At 52.1% G+C, this 26,505-nt stretch overlaps 2 protein-coding genes and 1 long non-coding RNA gene across 8 annotated transcripts in view; 1 reads left to right on the top strand and 2 right to left on the bottom strand.

The window, feature by feature from the left end:
* The first annotated feature begins 73 nt into the window (after nt 1-73).
* Nucleotides 74-12,309, top strand: RNH1 (ribonuclease/angiogenin inhibitor 1). 3 transcript variants are annotated; one of them, XM_053562660.1, is made up of 10 exons: nt 74-279; nt 7,761-7,865; nt 9,305-9,475; nt 9,693-9,863; nt 10,288-10,458; nt 10,547-10,717; nt 10,794-10,964; nt 11,141-11,311; nt 11,774-11,944; nt 12,038-12,309. In XM_053562660.1, exons 1-10 carry the CDS (start codon nt 89-91, stop codon nt 12,123-12,125), a joined length of 1,581 nt encoding a protein of 526 aa, XP_053418635.1. In that variant the 5' UTR covers nt 74-88; the 3' UTR covers nt 12,126-12,309. The 3 variants fall into 3 exon arrangements, with proteins under 3 accessions (XP_053418635.1, XP_053418636.1, XP_053418637.1); XM_053562661.1 differs by lacking the exon at nt 74-279 and adding an exon at nt 6,004-6,100; XM_053562662.1 differs by lacking the exon at nt 74-279 and adding an exon at nt 6,124-6,514.
* LOC128565886 (uncharacterized) lies at nt 5,493-6,122 on the bottom strand. 2 transcript variants are annotated; one of them, XR_008374351.1, is made up of 2 exons: nt 6,016-6,122; nt 5,493-5,832 (listed from the first exon to the last, which is right to left on the bottom strand). It is a non-coding gene; the product is annotated as an uncharacterized LOC128565886 (long non-coding RNA). The 2 variants fall into 2 exon arrangements; XR_008374352.1 differs by having other exon boundaries at nt 5,493-5,829.
* Nucleotides 12,310-14,236: 1,927 nt separating the features above from the next.
* The window catches only part of PTDSS2 (phosphatidylserine synthase 2), a 40,442-nt gene continuing 28,173 nt past the window's right edge, over nt 14,237-26,505 (bottom strand). For 2 of the 3 annotated variants that reach the window (XM_053562655.1, XM_053562653.1), the window contains exons 5-12: nt 17,661-17,795; nt 17,288-17,338; nt 16,724-16,837; nt 16,460-16,578; nt 15,848-15,962; nt 15,629-15,774; nt 15,324-15,509; nt 14,237-15,086 (exon numbers count right to left, since the gene is read on the bottom strand). In XM_053562655.1, the coding sequence (XP_053418630.1) occupies nt 14,924-15,086; nt 15,324-15,509; nt 15,629-15,774; nt 15,848-15,962; nt 16,460-16,578; nt 16,724-16,831 (837 nt within the window). In that variant the 5' untranslated portion in view covers nt 16,832-16,837; nt 17,288-17,338; nt 17,661-17,795 and the 3' untranslated portion in view covers nt 14,237-14,923. The remainder of the gene's footprint in view (nt 15,087-15,323; nt 15,510-15,628; nt 15,775-15,847; nt 15,963-16,459; nt 16,579-16,723; nt 16,838-17,287; nt 17,339-17,660; nt 17,796-26,505) is intronic. The other variant, XM_053562654.1, reaches the window with a different exon arrangement.

Here is a 26,505-nt window from a genome sequence, read left to right as displayed (position 1 = left end):
CCCGGTGCCTCCTTCTCCGTAGGAGACGGCCCCAAACCCGGAACCCTCCCTCTGGGGCTTATGGGATGTCTCGCCCCGTGACAGGCTCATGTTCCGCCGCGCCACCGCGCCGGAGGGAGGCAGGAAGGCCCCGACTCCGCCCGCCCCGGAGGCAGCGCGGCCTCGCCCCGCCCTCAGGCCCCGCCCCGCCGCTGCAGACCCCGCTCGATTCGGCCGGCCCGGAATCGGCCTCGTAGCTCTCTGCGCGCAGGCCAGTGACCGCCAGACGGGCGCCTCGAGGTCAGTCCCTCAAGCGACGCGTCAGCCCGCGCCCAGCCCTCCCCGACGCCAGCTGTGGTCAGGCCTCCCGTGCACGTGCGCCGGGTGCTACTGTGGCCCAAGTTGCAGACTCCACACGGGCGTCCCCGGTGTGGGGCGGACGGGGAGGGCGAGACGCCAGCGGACGTGGCGCGCCCGGTGCGTCATCGCGCCATCCCGGGGCACGCCGGGAGTGTGGTGCGGGGACAGGACCGCGCTGGCGTCAGGCGTGGGGCCTTATTCTTCTTGTGGTGTTCCCCCGGAGAACCGACCTCCCAGGAACGACAGCCGCGTTCGGTCCCGGAATGGTGGGGGAGGCGGGGCATGCGTGTGTCCTCGGTGGTCTGCGGCCCTCAGGGGACGGCAGAGACAGCAGGGACTGCGGCGGGGGCGGAGGCCATGACCCAACAGCACCTCGGGGTCCTGGGCTTGGGTCCTGTCTCTAGGTGTAAAATGTGCCGGCGGAGGTGGAGAACGGCCCGGGCACCTTGACCACTGGGCGCTGCTCCAGCCCCGCAACGCGCAGGGCGGTCTGACCTCGGAACCTGCCCGGCCCAGACGGAGCCAGAGCACCCCACGGCGGGCTTGCGGCGGCGGGAGAGCGTTTAATGCCGCAGAGCGCTAAGCGGCCAGATGGGAGGAATTCTTCAAATCCTCCCAGGGACTTTGGGAGACATGGTTTTCAAAGGCAGCTGGGAGGGTGGACCCCTCAGTCCCTTGCTCTGGACCGCAGGCTTGGGTGAGTCACCAGCCCCCTGGAATCCAGGACCTGGATGATAACTCATAAACTACCTCCCGGGGTTTCGGAAGGTCATGTTATCGATGGAAGAAGCTAAGACTCTTTATGACCACCAGCTACATGACTCCAGAGTACCAATTATGGACAGCAACTAAGTATCATCGTTTTTAGCTAGGCTTGTTCATTCATATAGTTTTGGGGCCCTTACTCCCGTTCTCTCCTTACACCTCTTTATTAATGTAAGGACAGTTTCATCCCCTTTCTGCCCTGGTGGAAAGCCTGTAAACAGTTTGAATGTCCGCCTGTAGAGGTGATTGCACACGATGTGGCCATTAAAAACTACACTGAATACATATCCTTAAGTGAGAATTATTATAGCAGTCGCAATAGTGTGTTAGTTTCCTATCCCCCCCATAACAAAATTGCCACCAATTTGTTAATTTTACACTTCTGGAGGTCAGAATTCCAAAAGGAGTTGTAGGCAGTAAAATCAAGCTGTCAGGAAGAATCTGTGGCTTTGCCTTTTCCAGCTTCTGGAGGCTGCCTTCCTCCATTTTCCAACCCCTTTGTCTGCCTCCCTCCTTGTAAGGACACTCTGATTTCACTGGGCCTGCCAGATACCCTATCTCAGAATCCTTCACTTAGTCACATCTCCAAAGTCCATTTTGCCCTCTAAGTGGCAAAGTAAGTGAGGCAAAGATCTTAATCAATGGAAGTTTATCATGCCAAAGTTTGAGGACAAGGTCAGGAAAAACACAAAGACATATCTGTGACTAAGTTTTTCTGAAATGCAATTTGGGAACTCAGTTTTTAAAGGGGATAGGGCACACAGGAGGAGGGGAGTGGGCAGTGAGACAAATGGGTACTTGCTTATGAGGCCCAGGTTCCATATTTTACATACGAACAGATGAATGTTACAAGCTAAAAATGAAGCATTCATTATGTAGATGCCCCTTAGTTAGATCCATTGATCCCACTGTTGATGAAAAAGAAGCCATACTCTGTAAAATAACCTAAGAGGTTTAGTCTGAGCCAAATTTGAGGACCATAACCTAGAGCCACACTCAAGAACCCTTGAGCATGGACTCTCAGTGGTGGGGTTACAGTTTGGTTTTATACATTTTAGGGAGACAGGAATTACAGGTGAGGTCATAATACTCGTTTTGGCCAAAAGTGGGACATCTGGAAGGGGAGGGGGCTTACAGGTGATAGGTGGGTTTGAAGATTTTTTTTTTTTGAGACAGAGTCCACTATGTCACCCTTGGTAGAGTGTGTGGCATCACAGCTCACAGCAACCTCCAACTCCTGGGCTTAAGCGATTCTCTTGCCTCAGCCTCCCAAGTAGCTGGGACTACAGGCACCCGCCCCGCCACAATGCCTGGCTGTATTTTGTTATTGTTGTCATTGTTGTTTAGCAGGCCCAGGCCAGGCTTGAACCCACCAGCCTTGGTGTATGTGGCTGGTGCCCTACCTGTGCCAAGCCTCAGCACCAGGAGTCAGCGGAATGCCAATGTAAGGGTCTGTAAATCAGACAAGACTCAAGTGGTGGAATTTCCATAGATGCCTGAGGCCTTTTCTCTCCTCAGGACCTGGCTGACTGTGCCATTAGCAACTTTTCCTGGGGAGAAGGCTTGTAAGACTCACCCTCCAGGCTTGACATTCTCTCGTGGGTAAGGATTTGGGGAGTGGTCCTGAGATTTTTATTTTCCCATAGGGAGGGTAATTTAGGAGATTAGGACCAGGACAGGACACCTTCTGGGGCCATTCTTCTGCCTACCATATATAATGTGCCATTTTTATTTCTTAAAATGTGTGTTGTGCACAGTCAAGGTATAGTGACAATATAGGGTTCCCTGCTTGGGGCTGGACAGAGATACCCCTCTCCCATTTTTTAAGGCCTGGGTTAGCTTAGCCATCAATCTCAGGCCCAGACCCCCATTTCTAAGCACAAACAGATTCTCTGCAGGCCGAATTCTATGGACAAACAAGCTCATAAAAAGCAGCCTGGGGAGCATCTTGTGTGTGCTGCTTCTCCTAGAGCAGAGATGCGTGCTTCAGGCGAGATCATATTCCTCTGCACCATAACAATTTTGAAACTAACTTCTGCCCAAGCCCCTGGTGACAAACAGTTGTGACATATGCAAGACATACATTCCATCTCCACAAAACTCCCTGCCTTCAGGAGAGGAAAAACAGATATGAACCCTAGACAGAAGGCCCTAGTGGGCTGCCCACTTGCTCCTCACTCTCCACACTGGAGGTTCAGTGCCCTTCTTTTGCTTATCTATCTCTTATCTTTAATTAAAATCTGTCCTTTTGCTTATCTACATGGTCTGTGGATTCATTCTTCAAATCCCTAAAACTAAAGATTTGACAGGAAGTCCAGCTACAGTGGCACGCACACAAAGGTCAAGAGTGTTGTTTCTGGAAGATGGGGATTCAAGAGCTTTTCATCCTTTTCTTTTCTTTTTCTTTACTTTTTTTTTTTTTGGAGACAGAGTCTCACTATGTCACCCTTGACAGAGTGTGGTGCTGTCACAGCTCATAGCAACCTCACACTCCTGGGCTTAAGTGACTCTCTTGCCTCAGCCTCCCCCATACCTGGAACTATAGGCGCCTGCCACAATACCTGGCTGTTTTTTGGTTGCCGTTGTCATTGTTGTTCGGCAGGCCTGGGCAGGGCTTGAACCTGCCAGCTTTGATATATGTGACTGACACCCCATTCACTGAGCTATGGGCACCGAACCAGCTTTTCGTTTTCTTATCTCTGTCTTCTGATTTTTTGTACAAGGAGCACATAGTGCTTGTATGATAAAACCATATTGAAGTTGGCCGGATAGGCGGCGCCTGTGGCTCAAAGGTGTAGGGCACTAGTCCCCTGTGCCGTAAGTGGCAGGTTCATACCCAGCCCTGGCCAAAAAACAAAAACAAAACAAAAAAAATGAAGTTGGCCGAATGAAGTGGGGCACACCTGTACTAGACTTTTGGGAAGCTGAGGCAGGATGATTGCTTGACTCTAGGAGTTTGAAGTTACAGTGAGCTATGATCCTGCCACTGTACTCCAGCCTGGGCAAGAAAGAAAGGTTGGCAGGGGCTCTGGTGCACGCAGAGGCTCCTCCATCCCTTGCCCCTACTCAGGGGTCCTCAAACTATGGCCCGCGGGCCACATGAGGCAGTGTGATTGTATTTGTTCCCATTTTGTTTTTTTACTTCAAAATAAGATATGTGCAGTGTGCATAGGAATTTGTTCATAGGTTTGTTTTTTTTTTTTTAAGGTATAGTCCGGCCCTCCAACAGTCTGAGGGACAGTGAACTGGCCCCCTGTTTAAAAAGTTTGAGGACCCCTGCGGCTTTCTTATGCTCTTACCCTTCCCCAGGCTGCGGCACCTCCCCTTTTCCAGCATCAAGGTGGAGGAAGTGCATGCTGCCTTCACTCTGCAATTTGTCCTGAGCACCTTCCCAGGTGCTGGACAAGCCCTTGGCCTGCAGTTTCCTAGGTTGCCTGTACCTGTGTGGACTCCCCCTGCCCAGTCACCAGCTCTCAGGGAACCCTGGACCTTGAGTTGGTGATCCCCTCTCCCTTATCCCCAAACTAGGGCAACAAGCAAGGGCCAGACCAGCCAAATTTTCTTCCCAATATTGAGTAACCCTTCAACTTATAACTCAAAAGAACCGATCCCTCAGGCCCTGGTCAGCTCCTGGCTCCAGCTGTGAAGACTAGGCTGGGGCTTAGTGAGCACTGGGTGCAGTGTCCTCAACAACTCTCCAGCCCATTCCCTATCCACTAGCTCCTGGCCTGCCCCACCACAGGACCCCACCTCACCCTGCCACACCAGCACCCCCGGTTCCCTTTACCCTGTGGTAATTTCTACTACTCCCACTTTAATTCCGACTATGAGCTCCTGGGGGTGACACCTGTGCCCTGTTTTGCTACTACAGTGCCTGGCACACAGCAGGTGTCCAGTAAACATCAGCTGAATGGCTGAATGCTGGTGCATTGGGGATACAGTAGATACCCATGTTGTAAAACACCTTGAACAAATATGTAGCCTGGGCCTGTGCATGCAGCAGGGCTGGGCACCTGAGACGTGCATGGTGGTGGAGATGCTGAACTCTGCATCCCACCTCAGCTCTTCCAAACATAATGTCTAATATAAGACTTGCCCTGCATGTGTAAAAAAACTTAACAGCCTACCCTGGGAGATCTTTCCTTAGTAGTAGTCTTTTTTTTTTTGAGACAGTCTCACTTTGTTCCTCTCAGTAGAGTGCTGTGGTAACCTCAAACTCGGGCTCAAGTGATTCTCTTGCCTCAGCCTCTTGAGTAACTGGCGCCCATCACAATGCCTGGCTATTTCTAGAGACGAGGAGGCTGGTCTCGAACTCTTGAGCTCGGGCAATACGCTCTCCTTGGCCTCCCAGAGTGCAGGGATTACAGAAGTGAGACAGGACGCCGAGCCTTTGTGGTAGTATTTTTAACTACTGTTGTTGTTTTAAACAATTTTCCTACTGATAGATGTTTGGATTGTTTCCAGGCTTGGATAGTTACGAAATGCTGCACAAGACATTTTTGAACATGTCTTCTGAGCTCGCGCACGGAAGTTTCCCTTCACTGATACATAGGAGCAGAGCGTTGTGTACATGTTTTACACCTGCTAAATTCATCTCCAAAAAGCCTCATCACTGTTTCGCCCATTTCGCCTCAGCCACGACAAATTATAGACGACCTTTCCATCTTTTCCAGTCTGGCAGCAAAAAGGGGTGTTTCAGGTGTGTTTTATTTCTGTGAGTCCTGCCTGCTAGTAAGAGAAGACAGATTATGGTTCCTGGCGAGGGTGGCACCTCGGCCAGGGTGGGACTCGGCCCGGGAGCCTGTCCCTGCCTGGAACCCTGACCCCACCCGGAGCCCCGCCCTCAGCCTGCCCCTCTGACCCCGCCCCCGGCCCGCCTCTCTGACCCCGCCCCCGGCCCGCCTCTCTGACCTGGTCCCCGGCCTGGGCGGAAGGAGCGCGCGCGGCGGCGGCGGTGGCGGCGTTGGTGTGCGGCGCGGGTGCGTGTCCGGCGCAGGTGCGTGTCGGGCGGCGCGGACGGGCTCGCGGAGCCGGAAGGGACGCGCGTGACCGTTGTCTCCCAGACTGGGGTCGCTGTGGCGGGGGCCGGGCCGCACGCGCGGAAGGACGAGCCTGGGGAGCGCCGGCCGCTCTGCAACCGCGCACTGCTGTGGCCTCCGGCGGCGTCGCCCCCACGCGTCTGTTTGTTGACACGTTGTCGCGGCTACCGCTTCGGCTTAGACGACCGGAGGCGCTAAGAGGCACCTTTACGGTCCCCAGGCCCAGCAAGGGGCGCGCGTGGCAGGCTCCGCGGAACCCAGGCCCGACGTGGCTGGGCCTCCCGTGGGGAAGGGTCCGAGTTAGCGTCCTCGGGGCCTCGGGCCCCTTCGTCTGTCCCCACTCCCCGTCATCTGGAGTTGACGGAATTCCTGTGAGTTTGAGTCACTTTGGGTGACCACACCCTGCCCCCTAGGCCGCCATCGGGCAGGCCCGGTTCTGTTCACGTGCTTTGGGACGGGCTGACGCTCCCCGTGGGGCTTGTGGGCAAGGGTCCCCTGCAGACTCATGAGAGTAGGTCTTGCCTTCGGTGGACTGGCCACTGTCTCTGTCAAACCTGGGAGGGGTGTGGGGATGCCCCTGACGCAAGGCCTAGGCCCAGGCAAACAGCATCAGAAGAACGTCCCTATGAAATCATGTCCCTTCCCGCTGCCTGCTTCCGTCAGCGTCAAGGGTGGCTCTTCCCAGGGAGCTCTCCCTGGGTGTCCCAGTGCAACTCCCTAGGTTTCCCGCCAGCCCTCCACCCTGGAGTGAGTCCTGCCCAGCCCTTGACCCCAGGCCAGTGCTTGGTGGTTGCTGGGGAATGTGTTCACCCACAAGCAGCATGTGCTGGGGGGTTACGGAGGGCCATCCCATGGGGCTCTCATGATGTTCCTTCCCATGGCCAGAGGCCTTAGGGACATCTTTGCAGTCAGTGCCACTTCAATCATACAGGTCCCTGGTGAGATTTAAGGGTCTATGACCCAGTTTGCCTGACAGCTGGCTTCTCTGGGGCTGGCCAGGGTGGGACAGGATGTCCCCAGCCCCAAAAAGGGGGTCATGAGGCCAGGCTCCTAAAGTCTAGGATCCTGGGGGGTCTCTGGCTTTGTCAGCACTCTGGCCAAGTGCCAGCCTGATCCCTCTGTCCTCAGAGCAAGATGCCAAGCAGACAGGAAGGTTTCCATAGCCCCTGCGCCTCTGGGGTCTCCAGACCTGTGGACCACCCTGGTCCCACCCTGTCCTTGCCCAAGCAAATAAGAGGCAGGGACTTCCTGGACCAGACTTGTTGTCCCCACCTTCTCTTGGGCAAGAGATGCCCACTGAGGACAGGTGGCTGGGAGGTGAGGCTGGCATCTGCACCCCACATCCATGTCCCCAGTCCCTGCTATCTGTGATGGCCTTTGCCAAGGGAGGTGGTGGCACAGCCTTTGGCCCCCACCCCCACCCCAATATCTGCTTGTGGAGGCAGAGTGAGGAAAGTGCTGCAGGCACAGGGCAGGGCAGACACCTGCCAAGGGAGAGGCTATGGCTCTCCAGAAGCATCAGCCCCCTTAGGGTCCTGTTTGGGCCTTTTTCCCCACTGCAGAATCTCTGGCCTGCCAGACGTGGAGAATTTGTCTGAGATGTTCTTTCTGACCTAGGCTACATCTTAGCTCCACCATGAGTCTTGATATCCAGTGTGAGCAGCTGAGTGACACCAGGTGGACAGAACTCCTCCCGCTGATCCAGCAGTGCCAAGTGGTGAGGTACAGATGCCCTCAGGGCCACCTTGTGGGTGCTGGTGGGGCAGGCTCTCAGGCAGTGGTTTTAGCTTGGCAGCCAGACCACTGGAGCACACATGGGGGATGTGCTTATGTTTCGTGTCCACTTTATTTATGGACATGAAACATGAATTTCATGTACTTTTCATGTGGCATGAAATGTTATGTTATTCCTGTGCTTTTTCCAGTCATTTAGAAATGTAAAACTTATTCTGAGCATGTGCCTGAGCTGGCTGGTGGGTCTCTGGGCCTATGAACTCAGCTCCTCTCTTTGGGAACATGGGGGCAGGACTAGGCTCAGGCCTCTGTGGAGGTGCTGCCTATTCTGAGTTCTCAGCAATGAGACAGGTGGCTGTGTGGTCCTCACCTTTAACATGTTATTTGAAACAGCTTCAGATTTGCAGAAGAGTTTGGAAGGTAGTGCAGGGCTCCTGAACACCCTCACCAGCTTTCTTTAAGGAGACTGTCTGACATCAGCTGGGCCAGAGTGGCACGTCCAGCTGCAGGCTTTTCCACCATGTCCTTGTCCTTTCCCTGCCTCTGGTTGGTTCAAAATCCCATGTGGTATTTAGTCCTCCCATCTCACCGTGTCCTTGGGGATCTGACATCTGTGAGTCTGGCCAGGCTCCTGTGGATGTCCCTCTGTTTGGGCTGGGGTTTTTCATGTTTCATGTTTTTCATGTGAAGTCACATTTTCAACAGGAATACACAGAATGCTATTGGGTCCTGCCTGGCATGTGGTACTGTCCGTGTATGATGGCACCAATTGGACTTCCCTTGATCAGTGTCCTGAGGAGATACTTTGGGATTCTGCTAATACCAGACATTTGCCTACTGGTTTCAGCAACATCAGTGGCTGTGCTTGAAATTATTACTGTAGTGTTGCATCTTCATCATGCCTTCCATATTTATCAGTTGTCCTTCTTTGTGAGGAAGAACTGGCTTTTCTCCCACCTTAATTACTCATTCATTTACTCTCGATGACTTGAAGATATTTGGCTTTTTTATAATCTCGCATCGTTTATTCTTGCTCACATGTTGCAGCTCTGACTGCCAGGAGCCTCTCCCTTTGGCTCCTGTGTCTGACCATGTGCCGACCATCCCTAGCACTTCTCTGGAGCTGTTACCTCATACAGATTTGATTTCTCCCTAGACAGACCAGGAGCTTTCATGCTCTGTGCCCCATAGTAGGACATGGAGAATTCATTATGTTCCAGACACTCCTCTACACGTTTGAGTCTCTTACACAGTTTTGTAAAAAACATTTCCACCTATTTGTTTGTGTTTCATTTTTGAAATGTCCTGATGTGACCTATGTTGTTGATTTCTTGGACCACTGATGGACCACACCATGCTGTGTGGGGTGGTCTTTGAGTCTGAGGCTGGTGCCGGAGGGACAGTAACTCCGAGGGTCCTGCCCGCAGGCTGGATGACTGTGGCCTCACGGAGGTGCGCTGTCAAGACATGAGCTCTGCGCTGCGAGCCAACCCTGCCCTGACGGAGCTCGACCTGCGCACGAACGAGCTGGGCGATGCTGGCGTGCAGCTGGTGCTGCAGGCGCTACAGGGCCCCACCTGCACAATCCAGAAGCTGAGGTGAGGGTCTGCTGCGGTGCAATGGGGTACACAGAGACCCACCTTCGCTTGTGGTGGCTGTGGGTGGGCAGGTGGTGGCTTTAGGCACTCCAGCTTCAGTGCCTCCACCAATGGGGTCACAGTATCACCACCATCCCTGCTGCAGAGGGCTTTGCAGCACGCTCCCCGGGGCACCCTGCTCACCCTGCTCATGAAGTGCTGATGGCCATGTTGCCAGCCTACAGAACTGCTGCCTGACAGAGGCAGGCTGTGGGGTCCTGCCCAGTGTGCTGCGCTCGGTGCCCAGCCTGCGAGAGCTGCACCTCAGTGACAACCCCTTGGGGGACGCCGGCCTGAAGCTGCTCTGTGAGGGACTGCTGAACCCCCAGTGCCACCTTGAAAAGCTGCAGTGAGTATGTGTCCTGCCCGCCTAGTTCCCTGCTGCCCCATCCACAGCACACTGGCTGCAGGAGCTTTCAGGAGAGGACTCCGGCCACAGGGCTTTGCGATGCCCCCCTACCTCCCCACCCAGCTGCCTCTGCAAGGTGCTGGCAGCAGTTCTGGACCTGATGGTGGGAAACAAGCCCATTTGAGTCAGGTGTGGCTCAGCACCCTAGGTGTGTGGGGTAGCCCAGCCACCACAAACTGACCACAGCTGAGCACCTGGCTTCGCTTGGGTCTCAGAGCTCGAGGTGGGTCTCTTAGTTAATGGAGGGCTTCCAGTGTCCACATGGGCTCCGGGTGCTGGTTGTCCCTGACCAGAAAGAAGCTCTGAGGGTGAGTCTCTGGGCCTGGCTCTCCCTGATGCGAGGGGTCGGCCTGCCCACTCCCAGGTTGGAGTACTGTAACCTCACGGCTGCCAGCTGCGAGTTCCTGGCCTCCGTGCTCAGGGCCAAGCCGGACTTCAAGGAGCTCATAGTGAGCAACAACGACCTCGGCGAAGCCGGTGTCCGCACGCTGTGTCAAGGCCTCAAAGACTCTGCTTGCACGCTGGAGGCGCTCAAGTAGGCGGGGCGGTGGGCGGGGCTGGGAAAACGGCGAGGGCTGGCGGCCGGGGCGGGGCAACTCCCGAAGCGCGTCCTGTGTCCTCAGGCTGGAGAACTGCGGAGTCACAGCCACCAACTGTAGAGACTTGTGCAGCGCTGTGGCCTCCAAGACCTCGCTGCAGGAGCTGGATCTGGGCAGCAACAGGCTGGGCGATGCGGGGCTCGCAGAGCTGTGCCCGGGGCTACTGCGCCCCAGCTCCAGGCTCCGGACTCTGTGGTGAGTGGCCAGCCGACGGGGCGGGGTGGGGCGACTGTCCCAGGCCGGGGCGCAGCGTCACAATCACCTTCCGCAGGCTGTGGGAGTGCGGCATCACTGCCGAGGGCTGCCGCGAGCTGTGCCGCGTGTTGTGCTCCCTGGAGAGCTTGCGGGAGCTCAGCCTGGCCGGGAACGAGCTGGGGGACGCGGGCGCGCAGCTGCTGTGCGAGAGCTTGCTGGCGCCTGGCTGCCGGCTGGAGTCGCTGTGGTGAGCCCAGCCCCGACCCTTAGCCCAGGAAGAGAGGAATGGTGGGGCCAGGGACTATGGTGCAGTACGGGGAGGGGGCGCAAGGACCTTGGTGAACCCAGCTTGGGTCTAGGAGGCCGGGCCCAGGAGCAGGGGCAGAGCCAGCCCCAGCCAGGGCCCAGCCGGTATGTCCACAGGGTGAAGACCTGCAGCCTCACCGCCGCATGCTGCCCCCTCTTCAGCTCGGTGCTGGCCCAGAACAAGTGTCTTCTGGAGCTGCAGATAAGCTGCAACCCACTGGGTGATGCAGGCGTGCAGACGCTGTGCCAGGGCCTGGGCCAGCCTGGGGCCGTCTTGCGCGTGCTCTGGTGCGTTTAGGGGCAAGTGTGCGTGGGTCCACTTAGCACTGACTAGAATCTGAGCTGTGTCTACCTCTGCTGTGCCCTGGGTCACATTAGCAGATCCAGATCCCTGGCCTGGCAGGGGATCGATCTGTAGTGGCCCTGGGAAGGACTTTGCTGTTATGATTCTGAGCCCATTGTCATCCCTTGTACCCAATCTGCATTTTCTTTCTGGCAGCTTTTAAAGATCTCTTCCCCCATCATATTCTGGGGTTTGATGTGCTTGGGGCAGAGGAACTAAGGCAAGAGGAGTTGGGAATGACCCAGGGTGCAGGCATATTTCAGGGTCCCCTTACAGTGTGGGAGAGTGAGCTCCATCACCATCCTGTGGTGTAGTAGCAGCATAGGCCCAGGTCACCCAGCTGGCTGGTGCAATGCCAGATCCACTTGCAGTCCTGATGTCCACCCTGTTCACCCCCACCCCCGCAGGCTGGGGGACTGTGATGTGAGTGATGTTGGCTGCAGCAGCCTTGCCTCAACACTGCTGGCCAACCACAGCCTGCGCGAGCTGGACCTCAGCAACAACCGCATGGGAGATGATGGTGTCCGGCAGCTGATGGGGAGCCTCCGGCAGCCGGGATGTGCCCTAGAGCAGCTGGTGTAAGTGGATGCACTGGCTACCCAGCTCTGCCTGGGCTCAGGAGACAGGGCGGGAGGTGGGGGTACCCACCTCACTCCCCTCCCTGCACACAGGCTATATGACATCTACTGGTCTGAAGAGATGGACAACCAGCTGCGTGCCCTGGAGGAGGACAAGCCGTCCTTGAGGATCATCTCCTAAGATGCTTCTGGCTCCTGAAACCTGGTCTCCCTGGACAATGCCTCAGTCCACGCCTCTGGAGCTGACCAGCTCCCCCAGGGCTGTCTCTGGGTCCTAGCTTTGACTAACGAGAAATGCTCAAAATAGCTTATTTAACAAGAAAATTTTAGATACTGTATAATCATTAAAGCGCTTGATAGCTGGAGGGTGCTTGTCTGTCCTTGTGGGGTCCGCTGAGGGTAGAAACAGTTCACTACCCAGCGTCAGCAGGGCTCTTGCCCCTTCTGTCACTATATTGAAGCCCACCTCCCGCCATACTGGGGCTTAGGGTGTGCCAGCCCACCAGTGGCAGGATTCTCTGTGGCCATGCTGGGAGCTACCCTTGGCCTGGCCAGGCCTGCAGCTCGGCTTCTGCACTGCCAGCCCCCACCCTCCCCTCTGGGCCAGGTCCAGTCCAGCCCAGCCCATGTTCTTGCCCAGAGCCCCCATTAGCTCTGCAACTCTGTGGACAGGGCATGGCGGCCTACCCTCAAGCCCAGTTGGCCTCATCTGACGATCTGCACTGTTAAGAGGGTCACTACTCGGGCGGTGCCTGTGGCTCAGTGAGTAGGGCGCCAGCCCCATATGCCGAGGGTGGCGGGTTCAAACCTCAGCCCCGGCCAATACTGCAACCAAAAAATAGCTGGGCGTTGTGGCGGGCGCCTGTAGTCCCAGCTACTCCGGAGGCTGAGGCAAGAGAATCGCTTAAGCCCAGGAGTTGGAGGTTGCTGTGAGCCGTGTGACGCCACGGGACTCTACCCGAGGGCGGTACAGTGAGACTCTGTCTCTACAAAAAAAAAAAAAAAAAAAAGAGGGTCACTACTCTAGGTGGCCTGTGGGCAGGAACTTAGGTTCATTGCTGTGAAGCCATTCAAATGCCCACAAAATCAATTTCTGAGTATGAGCCCCTATGCCAATTGTTCTCAACCTTCCTAATGTCATGACCCACAGGTTGAGAACTGCTGCCTTATGCAGAGGAACCAGGGCTCCTTGGAGAAATGGTGACCCCAGGCCTTGGGCAAGAAATGCACAGGACCTCAAAACCAGAACTGGGTCGGAGTGAGGACCATGAGAGGCAGTGATCCCAGCAAGGTGTCACTACCCCTACCTAGGCTACACCCAGATGGTCCACAATAGCCGAGGCGGCACAGGGAGGGTGTCTGCAGTGGGCAGATGACAGTTGCTATCACCAAGGGATCAAAGCTATCACCACGAGGACAGCAACTTGAGGGGTACCTCCAGCTACTCCGAAGGGGACGGGAGGGCAGCTCTAACATTAGCCTGTGCAGAGGAGCCTCAAGGGACACAGGAGTCTAGTCCATAGGGAACCACCCTGATAGCTCTTGGGAAGGGAAGGGAGTTACAGGAGAACGACCTCTTCCGGAGGTGTCAAATGGAATTCTCCAGTGGGCAATGTGTTTCAGCCTCACAATGTAGCGGGCTGAAATCTTCAGCCTGCACATTTGCTTCACATGTGTTTAAAAGTTTTCATGGTATGGCTTAATGCCCATAGCTAAGTGGTTAGTTAGGGCACCAGCCTCATACACCAGGGCTGGAGGGTTCGAACCTGGCCCCAGACTGCTAAACAATGACAATTACAATAACAAAAAAAATAGCTGGGCATTGTGGTGGGCGCCTCTAGTCCCAGCTACTCGGGAGGCTGTGGCAAGAGAATCTCTTAAGCCTAAGAGTTTGAGGTTGCTGTGAGCTATGATGCCACAGCACTCCACTGACTATGTCTAAAAAAAAAAAGAAAAGTTTTCATGGTAAGGTTTTAAAAATTCTAGCCTGAGGTGGCTCAAGGAGTAGGGCACTGGTCTCATATACTGGAGGTGGTGGGTTAAGACACGGCCCTGGCCAAAAACTGCAGGAAAAAAAAAATTCTAGCCTGAAAAGGTAGCTAGATTCCCTCCCAGGAATCCTGTGGCCAGTACCCCAGCAGTCACCAGGCCTGACCTCCTGTGAGACCTGAGCAGCTGTGAGACCAGGAGGAGGGCTGTATCCTATACACTCACCCACTCAGAGGCCAAGCTAAGGCTCTCTGTGCTCTGCAGGGCTCTCAGACACAGAAGGGAGGGCTGGAAGCTGCGGACCTTCGTCACCACTTTATTTGTTCTGTTTGTTCATGGGGATGACCCAAACTCAGGGACTCACAGAGACTATGTAATCCCAGCACCAAGTTACAGTCCTCTGGCCCCTAGAGTTTCTGACTCAGTGCAACCGGAGGAGCCAGTCCAGTGATCCTTGACCCCATCCACATACCACCAAGTTAGTCTATTAAACGAAGACCAGAGAAAACCTGATCAGTGCTTCCAGCCACTGAGTGTATGGCTGAGCCTCCTTCACACACACACCACCTCAGAGCGCCTGGGCCAAGGGAGATAAGAGTACAAGATGCCCAGGACTATGCCATGCCAGGGCTGGGTGATGGGGCGGCCAGTGGGCCCAAGGTCACTGGGCTGAGCAGGCAGGAGGGAGCAGAGACCCTCCCTCCAGAGGAACCAGCTGCCCTGGCCCTGCCACCAGCTCATGGGTCTGGAGAAGCCTCAGAAGCCAAGGACACATGTGTACACCACACGTAGCCACCATGTGTACATGTTTACATGCACACATACATACGTGCACACATGGAGATGAAGCTGGGTGGGGCTTCCTTCATCCCTCCTCAATCCCTGCTGGGTGGAGTGTCCAGGAGAAAGGAAAATAAGACCTCGAGGTGAGGCCAAGCAACAGCTCCTGGGGGCCCAGTTTCCAGGAGGCTCTGGGGGTGAACGCACTAGTCAGTGTGGAGTGGACACCTGCTTCCCCTCAATCACTCCAGGCCCCAGCAGGTCTTCATCCAGCCCTGGCAGGTGCTGGTCCCCATTGCCGACGGCTCTGTCCTGACTACTCGGGCTCTGCTGCTTTTGCCGCCGGGTCTCCTTGTACCTCAAGGTGATGTCCCTGGGTGAGGGTGGGGAGACAGGTCACACCTGCTCCCACGCCAGATGCTAGTGCAGGCTCCATGAGTGTCTGGCACCCTGGGAGATGTAGGTAGGGAGAGGCTGAGGCAGGCCGTCCCCGGGAAGCTGGCACATTGGGAGCTACTCAGATGCCAACTGAACAAACTGCCCCCACAGGGGCCGGGAAGGCATCTGGCCAGGTGGGGCCTCCTTTAAGAACAGCCCCCACCTCACTCACCGCAGGAAGAAGCGCCAGACAGTCCAGGTGAGCACCAGGACAGAGCCAAGCGTCCAGCACTGGGAGATGTAGAAGGGCAGGGACAGGGTGAGTGTGTGGGGGTCGTACTTCACGACAATGAGCAGCTCCGTGACCGTGATGGCTGCCACCAGCCAGGCCTGCTGGCCCAACTTCTTGTGGGGCTTCCTGCAGAGGGGGGCAGCAGCTGACGCAAGGGCCCTCTGGAAGGCCACACCCACCAAGGCCCTGCCTCCTGCCCTCTGAGCCTCCTCCCAGCACCCCAGCCCCAGGCCTGAGGCCCTCACGGGTCATCCATGAAGTCGTAGATCTCCCGCATGGCCACGCCACCCACATTCACGAAGAAGACGAGCCGCAGGAGGACCAGGCAGTGCTCTGGTGGCATCCACAGCACGAACTTCAAGTAGAACGTGTTCAGCTCTGCCAGCAAAAACTGGGGGATGGTAGAGCGTGAGCCCAAGCTCTGGCCATCCAGGCAGCTGCGCGACCGCAGGCAATGGCCTTACCACCAAGATGATGCCGCACACGGCCAGCCAGCGGCGCAGGCTGGAGGCAGGCTTCCACTCAAACCGGACCCAGCTGTAGGGTGTGAACTGGAAGGCAATCCTCTTCATCTTGCCCCTGGGGACCACAGAGCTGTCAGCCTGGGAACGGAGGCCCCCGAACCCCACCCTGCACGTCAGACCACTCTGGTCTCGAGGCTCCCACCAGGCCACTCTAGCTATGGGGCGGCACCAGCACAGCCCACCTGCCCAGCCTCCCCTGATCAGAATCCCTCTTTCAGCCCCCCAGTGTGGGTCCAGCCCTTCAGAGAGGGCTGGAGAGTGCAGTGATCCCCAGGTACAGCTGGGCACCAACAGGAGGGGAGACCACCCCAGTATGGCCCCAGGACTTGACTTGGACTTTTGCTTCTTGCTTTCAAATCCCAAAGTAGAGATAACAGAGCACCTATGACTACTTCGTAAGGAGACCAGGAGACAGGCAGTGCAGGGGCCCCCAAGGGGCAGGGGTCCTGGCTGACAGCCCATTCAACACGGCAGAGACTCTGGGAGGGCCCACCAAGGCAGGGTAGCAGAAGCCTCCACCCCCCAGGCCCCTCTGAAGCTTCCAAGACGTACTTGTACGTTGGAATGTTCCAGAGGCCCTGCCACTTATAGGTCTTCAGGGACAGCCACTCGAGGGTCTTCATGCCACAGTAGATGCCCAGCCCGTTGCAGATGAGCACATCCATGATCCACTGGGGGACGGGACAGGCGAGCAGACCCCCATGGCCCCAGCACCAGAATAAGGCGCCCGGCCTGACAGCTGGGGGTGCACAAGCCCCCGAGAGCCCATGGCCACCCCACCGTCCCTCCTGCCAGAGGTGGGGCACGGACACCTACGTGGTCCCACCAGCACTCGCTGAAGTTGGGCAGCTGGTGTTCCAGGCTGTACTCCAGGCACTCGAACATCACGCTCACGATCATGCACATCCACCAGTCCCGGATCATCAGCGTCTGTGGCACGCGGGGCTCCTCGCACTCAGCCCGCCGTGGGATGTGCACATACAACCCGCCACAGGCACACGCATCGGGCTCTGGGGAGGGCCTGTGACCTCTGCCAGCCGCGTGCCCAGCTGCCACGTGAGGGCTGCCCTAGGCCCCGCCACACGTGGTGCCAGCCCACCTCCCTCAGAGTGGGACCAGGGCAACCCAAGCCCAGGCTGGGGTGGGACTTCCTGCCCTCCTGTCTGTGGTCCCTAACCGGCCCCTCAATGCTGAGGACACAGCAGGGATTCATGGCTCCCGGCAGCTTCTGGGGCCCTCCGGGATGGCACAGTGCTGGCTGCCAAGACTCACCCGCCCACCACACTCCCAGTGCACACTGAGGGTCAACCCTGTGGTCAGAAACCACCTACAGCCCAGGGCAGGCCCAAGGGATCAGGTTAGGAGAGGGGGTTGCTGTACCTTCAGGTACCAGCCAAGAAAGTGTGCGGGAACAAAGCCATCCAGCTTATCCTGTGGAAGACAGGGCCGGATCCTCGGGTACAGCCCCCCTTGCTTGGGTACCCTGCTGCTGGCAGGTCAGCAGGGACCCCAGGACCTCTGAGCAGCACATGTCAGACCTGGGGACGAGGCCTGAGACTCACACAGGGGCTGCCTGAGCCCTGCAGGTGACAGACCGACAGCTGGGATGGCAAGTGCCCTCAGAGCCCATCTACACTGAATGGGGCCCTGAGTAAGTCCTGGGACAGGAGGAGACCCCATGGGTGGGCAGCAGCCCTTGAGGCACCAGGGAGCAGCACCTGGAGAGGGACCTGCTTCAGGGCCCGGCCCTCACCCAGACGTTGTGGAAGGGATCCGTCTTGTTGTCCGCGTCATAGATGAGGCAGTTTCCCCCATAGTCCCTCTCGGGCAGTGGGACCCCTAGGCTGGGGTCGATGTATTTCAGAAACTGCCGGCCATCCTGCACCGTCTGCAAGGCCAGTGCCCCTATTAGTGGGCCAGCTGGTCATGGTTTGGGGTTGCATCATGACCAACCTGCTGCCAGCACAGGGCTGCAGACCCAGTCCCTGCTCATACAGGCCATAGAGGGGCCGTGCTCCTACCACCTTTGTCTCCACCAGCAGGTCTGCAGGGCCAGACGCCCTCACAGAGGAGTCACCAGTGGGATATCTGTGGGACAGACACCAACGTTGGCTGGACACTCCTCCCAGCCTCAGAACCACTCTGGGACGGCCCCTTAAGGGAGAGTGCTGGCCGTTGAGCAGGCCTTACTTTCCCTTTAAGCCCCTCTGGCCACTCGCCCAGGGTCACAAAGAGGAAGAGGCTCCACAGCGTGGAGACCAGAGGACAAAGCAGTGGTCCGGGAGGGGCAGCAGAGTGAGGACACACGCGTGTCTCAGGTAGGACCTGGCCACATCAAGGACAGGAGACACCCGAGCTCAGTCCGTGGCTGAAGTGGATAAGACATCGTCTCCGGGGATAGAGGCCAACAAAGCTAAACACAGGAGTTGTGCCTTGCCCCGCGGCATGACACACCCCCTGGTCAGGGCCCTGGCCTGTGCCCCGCTAGGTGGGATCTGACAGCTGCTGTCAGTGACTGTGCAGCTGAGGCAAGAAACCTGAGCCGAGACCAGACCAAGTGCCACCTTCAAGCTCAGGCCCCAAAGGCTCAGGCCCTGCAGCCAGCTTTGAACTCAAGGGAAGCCCCATATACACAGGTCGAGAGGTCAAGCCCATGACCACACCACTCTGGCAGAGGCCAGTTGAGACCTCTGATCCCATGGCCCTCCCTAGCTGAGGCAGCTCCCAGGGAGAAGGTGGTTGGTGGCAGGACAGACTAACCCAGCCCTGTGCTGACATCGGGGCATGAGAGGGAACAATCAGAACTGACTGCATTCAGAGGTGTGTGTGTTCGTCCTCAGCACACAGGTGTCCCTGCTCTGTGAGCCCAGAGTGCTGGGAGCCACAACTCCACAGGAGTGATGCACACCAGGCCAGGTCTCAGGGTCCTGTGTTCTCCACGATGAGGGCCCAGGGCTCCCTGGACAAGCAGCAATTCCAGGGCCAGGGTGGGAGTGCCCAGATGAGCCTGGAGCACCCATGGTGCCACAAAGTCAGGAAGTGCTCAGAAGGACAGAACAAAAATCAGGAACTCCCAGGTAGCATGTCAAAGGGACACTAGAACCCAAGGAGAGCGCCTGATGGACAACACAATTCAGGAAACTAAATAAAGTCGTATGGGAATACAACCCAAAGCACAAAATAAACATCTGTGAGTCCATACTGATAAAATATATGACTGAATAACTAATTGATGGAGAAGAGACAAATCTCCTCTGCATGAGAATCCCTAATATGCCAGATGTGTGGCTTAGCACTATAGTCCCAGCACTTTGGGAGGCCAAGGAGGTAGGGTGCCCGAGAGCAGCTGGGCAGCACAGTTAAGACCAATTAGCCAGGTGTTGTAGCACACATCTGCAGTCCAAGCTACTGGGGAGGCTGAGGCAGAAGGATCGCTTGAACCCAAGAGTCCAAGGCCACAGTGAGCTGTGACTGTATCTCTGCACTCTGGCCTAAGCAATAGGGTGACACCTTATCTCAGGGAAAAAAAAGGATCTCCAAATAATACGTAGACACTCCACCTTCCAAGAAGTGGAGCACAGCCTCCCCAGCCCTCCCCTCTGGCTGCTCACAAGGACTTCCTTCCAGAGGACACAGCATGGGAAGGGGCAGCAGGAGGGGTCAGGGTGCAGTGCAAATGACCGACACCTTCAGCAGGGTCAGGGTTGGCACCACCAGTGGGAAGCTATGGTGACAGGATATGCCTTGACCCCAGAATCATGAGAAAAACACCCCAAAACCCTAATTGATACTGATGCCTAAATCAGACAAAGACATTCCTCGAAAATTACACAATAGTATCTCTTATGAATATGGATGCAAAAATCCTAGACAAAATCCTCGGAAGCCAAATCCAGCAGTATATAAAAAGGGTTACACACCATAACCAGGTAGGATTTATCCCAGGAATGCAAGGCTGTTCAAAGTAAGAAAATCCATCAATGTAACATGTCATATTAATCAAGGAAAAAACCCGTCATCATCTCATTTGGCGAAGGAAAAGCATTTTTATGATAAAAACGTTCAACAAACCAAGAATGCAACAGAACTTCCTCCTCCTGAGAGGGGTACCCATGAAAATCCCACACCTGCTCGGTGCCTTTGGCTCAAGCGGCTAAGGCGCCAGCCACATACACCTGAGCTGGCGGGTTCAAATCCAACCCGGGCCTGCCAAACAACAATGATGGCTGCAACCGAAAAAAAAAAAATGGCCAGGCATTGTGGTGGGCGCCTGTAGTCCCAGCTACTTGGGAGGTAGAGGCAGGAGAATCGCTTGAGCCCAGGAGTTGGAGGTTGCTGTGAGCTGTGATGCTACGACACTCTACCCAAGGTGACAGCTTGAGGCTCTGTCTCAAAAAAAAAAAGAAAGACTGAGATGAGGAACAAGGCAGGCATGTCCTCCCTGGCCAGGTGTACCCAACATACTGGAGGCTCCAGACAAAACAGTTAGACAAGAAGAGGAAACAGAAGGCATCCACGTTGGAACAGAGGTAAAATTTTATATGCAGATGACATGATCTTGAATATAGAAAATCCTAAAATAATCCTCCCACCACCACCCCCAGACTATCAGTGCTGATCAGCAAGGCCAGCAAGGTTGCAGGACACAGTTCAACACAAAAAGGTAAGTTGTGTTCCTAACACTGGCCATGAGCAGTGCACAATGAAATTAAGAAAATAGTTCTATTATAAAAGCATCAAAATGAACAAAATACTTGAAAATAAATTCAACAAAGTTCAAAACTTAAACTCTGAATACTACGAAACATTGTTTACAGAAATCAAAGGCCTGAATAAACAGGAAGAGTTAATATTCTCTGGGCAACAACACTCCTAACAGAGACCTACAGATTCTGTGTAAACCCTATTAAAATTTTGCCTGCTCTTTTTACAGAAGTAGAAAAGGTGATCCTAGTATTCATTTGGAAATTCAAGAGACCCAGATAATTCAAACAACTTTGAAAAAGAAGAAAAGGCGATGCCTATAGCTCAAGTAGCCAGCCACATACACCTGCTTGAAGTTGTGACATGAATGTACAGGGCCTGTAGTCCCAGCTACTTGGGAGTCTGAGGCAAGAAAATCACTTAAGCCCAGGAATTGGAGGTTGCTGTGAGCTGTGATGCCACAGCACTCTACCCAGGGTGACAGCTTGAGGCTCTGCCTCAAAAAAAAAAAAAAAAAAAAAAAAATCCTCCCAGAGGATTCTACCTATAAAGAAATGTTAGAAATGACAGAAAAGGAATTTAGAACATAGAGGATGAAAACAATGAAGAAAACTGCTGATAAAGTGGAAAATAACCAAAAGGAAATACAAAAACAGAATCAAATAAGAGATGAGCAAGATTCTTCAAGCTGCCAGGAGTAAGCGCCAATTGACCCACAGGGGCACATCCATCAGGGTGACTGCAGACTTTTCTAATGAAACTTCCAAGCAAGAAGACAATGGTCATCTAGCTTTAATCTACTTAAACAGAACAATTTCCAACCCAGAATTCTATATCCTGCTAAGCTAAGCTTTAAAATTGACAGAAATCAGGGTGGCGCCTGTGGCTCAGCGGGTAGGGCGCCGGCCCTATATGCCGAGGGTGGCGGGTTCAAACCCAGCCCCAGCCAAACTGCAACAAAAAAATAGCTGGGTGTTGTGGCTGGCGCCTGTAGTCCCAGCTACTTGGGAGGCTGAGTCAAGAGAATTGCCTAAGCCCAAGGATTTGGAGATTGCTGTGAGCTGTGTGACTCCATGGCACTCTACCGAGGGCGATCAGGTAAGACTGTCTCTACAAAAAAAAAAAAAATAATAATGATAATAATAAATAAAATTGACAGAAATCAAATCATTTACTGATATGCAAACATTAAGGAAATTCACCACAACAAGACTAGCTCTACAGGAAATACTTCAACCTGTTCTACATACTTACCGTCACAATGGATCAACAGCAAAGTAAGAACTGAGAAATTAAAGGACAGAACCTAACTTCCACAATGATGCAAAAGATAAAGCTAAGCAATGGACTCTCACAAAATAAGATGAATAGAATACCACCACACTTATCAATTATCTCAATAAATGTTAATGGCTTGAATTCCCCACTAAAGAGGCATAGATTGGCTGACTGGATTAAAAAACACAAGCCATCCATTTGCTGTCTGCAGGAAACACACCTAGTTTCAAAAGACAAATGAAAACTCCGAGTTAAGGGTTGGAAGACAATTTTTCAGGCAAATGGAATTCAAAAGAAAAGAGAGGTTGCAATCTTATTTTCAGATGCATGTGGATTTAAAGCAACTCAACTCAAAAAAGACAAAGATGGTCACTTTATATTGGTCAACAGAAAAACACAACAAGAAGACGTTTCAATTCTAAATATTTATTCACCCAACTTAAATGCTCCCAGATTCTTTTTTTTTTTTTTTTTTGAGACAGAGTTTTACTATGTTGCCCTTGGTGGAATGCCATGGTGTCACAGCTCACAGCAAGCTCAAACTCTTGGGCTCAAGAGATTCTCTTGCCTCAGCCTCCCAAGTAGCTGGGACTACAGGCACCTGCCACAATGCCTGGCTATTTTTTGTTACAGTTGTCATTGTTGGTTAGCTGGCCTGGGCCAGGTTTGAACCCACCACCTTCGATGTATGTGGCTGGTACCGTAACCACTGTGCTACGGGTGCTAAGCCAACTTCCAGATTCTTGAAAGAGACCTTACTCAGTCTGAGCAATATGATATCCTATAACACCATACTAACAGGAGACTTCAACACTCCTCTTACAGAGCTGGACAGATCCTCCAAACAGAAATTAAACAAAGATATAAGGGACTTAAATGAGACCCTAGAACAACTGTGCTTGATAGACGCATATAGAACACTCCATCCCAAAGATAAAGAATATACATTGTTTTCATCGCTCCATGGAGGAACATTCTCCAAAATTGATCATATCCTAGGACACAAAACAAACTTCAACAGAATCAAAAGAATTGAAATTTTACCTTGTATCTTCTCAGACCACAAGGCACTAAAGGTGGAACTCAACCCCAGCAAAAATGTTCAACCCCACACAAAGGCATGGAAATTAAACAACCTTCTGTTGAATGACAGTTGGGTGCAGGAAGAAATAAAAAAGGAAATCATTAATTTCCTTGACCATAACAACAATGAAGACACAAGCTACCAAAACCTGTGTGATACTGCAAAAGCAGTTCTGAGAGGAAAATTTATTGCTTTAGATGCCCACATTCAAAAAACAGAAAGAGAGCACATCAACAAACTCACAAGCCATCTTGTGGAATTGGAAAAAAGAAGAATCTAAGCCTAAACCCAGCAGAAGAAAAGAAATATCCAGGGCAGCACCTGTGGCTCAAAGGAAAAGAAATATCCAAAATTAAATCAGAGATCAATGAAATTGAAAACAAAAGAACCATTCAGAAAATTAATGAAAAAAGGAGTTGATTTTTTTGAAAAAATAGATAAACGTTTGGCCAAACTAACTAGAGATAGAAAAGTAAAATCTCTAGTAACCTCAATCAGAAATGACAAAGGGGAAATAACAACTGATGCCACAGAGACACAAGAGATCATCTCTGAATATTATCAGAAACTTTATGCCCAGAAATTTGACGATGTGAAGGAAATGGATCAATATTTGGAATTACACCCTCTCCCTAGACTTAGCCAGGAAGAAATAGAGCTCCTAAACAGACCAATTTCAAGCACTGAGATCAAAGAAACAATAAAAAAATCTCCCAACAAAAAATTACCCTGGTCCAGATGGCTTTGCACCAGAATTCTATCAAACCTTCAAAGAAGAGCTTATTCCTGTACTGCAGAAATTATTCCAAAAAATTGAGGAGGAAGGAATCTTCCCCAACATGTTCTATCAAGCAAACATCACCCTGATACCAAAACCAGGAAAAGACCCAACTACAAAGGAGAATTTCAGACCAATTTCACTATGAATATAGATGCAAAAATTCTCAACAAAATCCTAGCCAATAGATTACAGCATATCATCAAAAAAGTCATACATCATGATCAAATGGGTTTCATCCCAGGGATGCAAGGCTGGTTTAACATACACAAGTCCATAAACATTATTCACCATATGAACAGAAGCAAAAACAAAGACCATATGATCCTCTCAAAAAAAGCATTCGATAAAATCCAGCATCCTTTTCTAATTAGAATACTGAGGAGTATAGGCATATTGGGCACATTTCTTAAACTGATCGAAGCTATCTATGACAAACCCACAGCTAATATTTTACTGAATGGAGTAAAACTGAAAGCTTTTCCTCTTAGAACTGGAACCAGACAAGGTTGTCCTCTGTCACCTTTACTATTCAACATAGTGCTGGAAGTTCTAGCCAATACAATTAGATAAGACAAGGAGATAAAGGGCATCCAAATGGGAGCCGAGGAGGTCAAACTCTCCCTCTTTGCTGACGATATGATCTTATACTTAGAGAAGACTCAACCACAAGACTCCTGAACGTCATCAAAAAATACAGTGATGTCTCAGGATATAAAATCAATGTCCACAAGTCAGTAGCCTTTGTATATGCCAATAACAGTCGAGATGAGAGGCTAATTAAGGACACAACTCCCTTCACAATAGTTTCAAAGAAAATGAAATACCTAGGAATATACCTAACAAAGGCGGTGAAGGACCTCTATAAAGAAAATTATGAAACCCTGAGAAAGGAAATAGCAGAGGATATTAATATATGGAAGAACATACCATGCTCATGGTGGGGAAGAATCCACATTGTTAAAATGTCTATACTTCCCAAAGCAATCTCAGATTCAATGCCATCCCTATTAAAATACCAACATTGTACTTTCAATCTTAGAAAAAAATGCTTCTGCATTTTGAATGGAACCAGAAAAAACTCCATATAGCTAAGGCATTTATTAGTAACAAAAACAAAGCTGGAGGCATCACCACACCAGATTTTAGGCTGTACTACAAAGCCATAGTGGTCAAGAGAGCATGGTACTGGCAAAAAAATAGAGACACTGACATTGGAATTGAACAGAAAACCAGGCAATGAAACTAGTATCTTACAACCACCAAATCTTCAATAAACACTGGGAGAAAGACTCCCTATTCAATAAATGGTGCTGGGAGAACTGGATATCCACATGTAAAAGACTGAAACTGGACCCACACCTTTCTCCACTCATAAAAATTGATTCAAGATGGATAAAGGACTTAAATTTAAGGCAGAAACAATAAAAATCCTCAAAGAAAGCATAGGTAAAACACTGGAAGATATCAACCTGGGGAAAGACTTCATGAAGAAGACTGCCATGGCAACTGAAACAACAACAAAAATAAACAAATGGGACTTCATTAAACTGAAAAGCTTCTGTACAGCTAAGGAGACAACAACCAAAGCAAATAGACAACCTATCCAATGGGAAAGGATATTTGCATTATTTTGAAACAGACAAAAGCTTGATAACTAGGATCTAAAGAGAACTCAAATTAATTCACACACAAAAAGCCAACAATCCCATATATCAATGGGCAAGAGACATAAATAGAACCTTCTCTAAAGAAGACAGACGAATGCCTAGCAAACATATGAAAAAATGCTCATCATCCCTAATTATTAGAGAAATGCAAATCATAACCACCCTGAGATACCATCTAACCTCAGCGAGAATGGCCCACATCACAAAATCTCAAAACTGCAGATGCTGGTGTGGATGTGGAGAGAAGGGAACACTTTTACACTGCTGGTGGGACTGCAAACTAATATAACCTTTTTGGAAGGAAGTATGGAGAACCCTCAACGAACTCAAGCTAGACCTCCCATTTGATCCTGCAATCTCATTACTGGGCATCTACCCAGAAGAAAAAAAATCCTTTTATCATAAAGACACTGGCACTAGACTGTTTATTGCAGCTCAATGTAAAATCGCCAAAATGTGGAAACAGCCTAAATGCCCACCAACCCAGGAATGGATTAACAAGCTGTGGTATATGTATACCATGGAATACTATTCAGCCATTAAAAAAATGGAGACTTTACAGCCTTTGTATTAACCTGGATGGAAGTGGAACATATTATTCTTAGTAAAGCATCACAAGAATGGGGAAGCATGAATCCTATGTACTCAATTTTGATATGAGGACAATTAATGACAATTAATGACACAGTGGGGGTGGGGGAAGGGGAGAGCAGAAAGAGGAAAGGAGGTAGGGCGTGAGGCCTTGGTGTGAGACACACCTTTTGGGGGCAAGACACAATTGTAAGAGGGACTTTACCTAACAAATGCAATCAGTGTAACCTGGTTTCTTGTACCCTTAATGAATCCCCAATAATTAAAAAAAAAAAAAAAGAATTTGAGGTTGCTGTGAACTAGGATGCCATGGCACTCTACCAAGGGCAGCAAAGTGAGACTCTGTCTCAAAAAAAGAAAAATAAAAAACAACTTAGCTGGGTATGGTGATACATCCCTGTAATCCTAGCTGGCACCACTGCATTCCAGTCTGGGTGACATAGTAAGACTTTATCACAAAAAAAAAAGAAAGAAAAAGTAAAAGAAAAAACAC

This window comes from Nycticebus coucang, chromosome 14 (assembly GCF_027406575.1).
Source record: "Nycticebus coucang isolate mNycCou1 chromosome 14, mNycCou1.pri, whole genome shotgun sequence".
In the NCBI taxonomy this organism is placed as follows: domain Eukaryota; kingdom Metazoa; phylum Chordata; class Mammalia; order Primates; family Lorisidae; genus Nycticebus; species Nycticebus coucang.
This window is presented reverse-complemented; position numbering and strand designations above follow the sequence as displayed.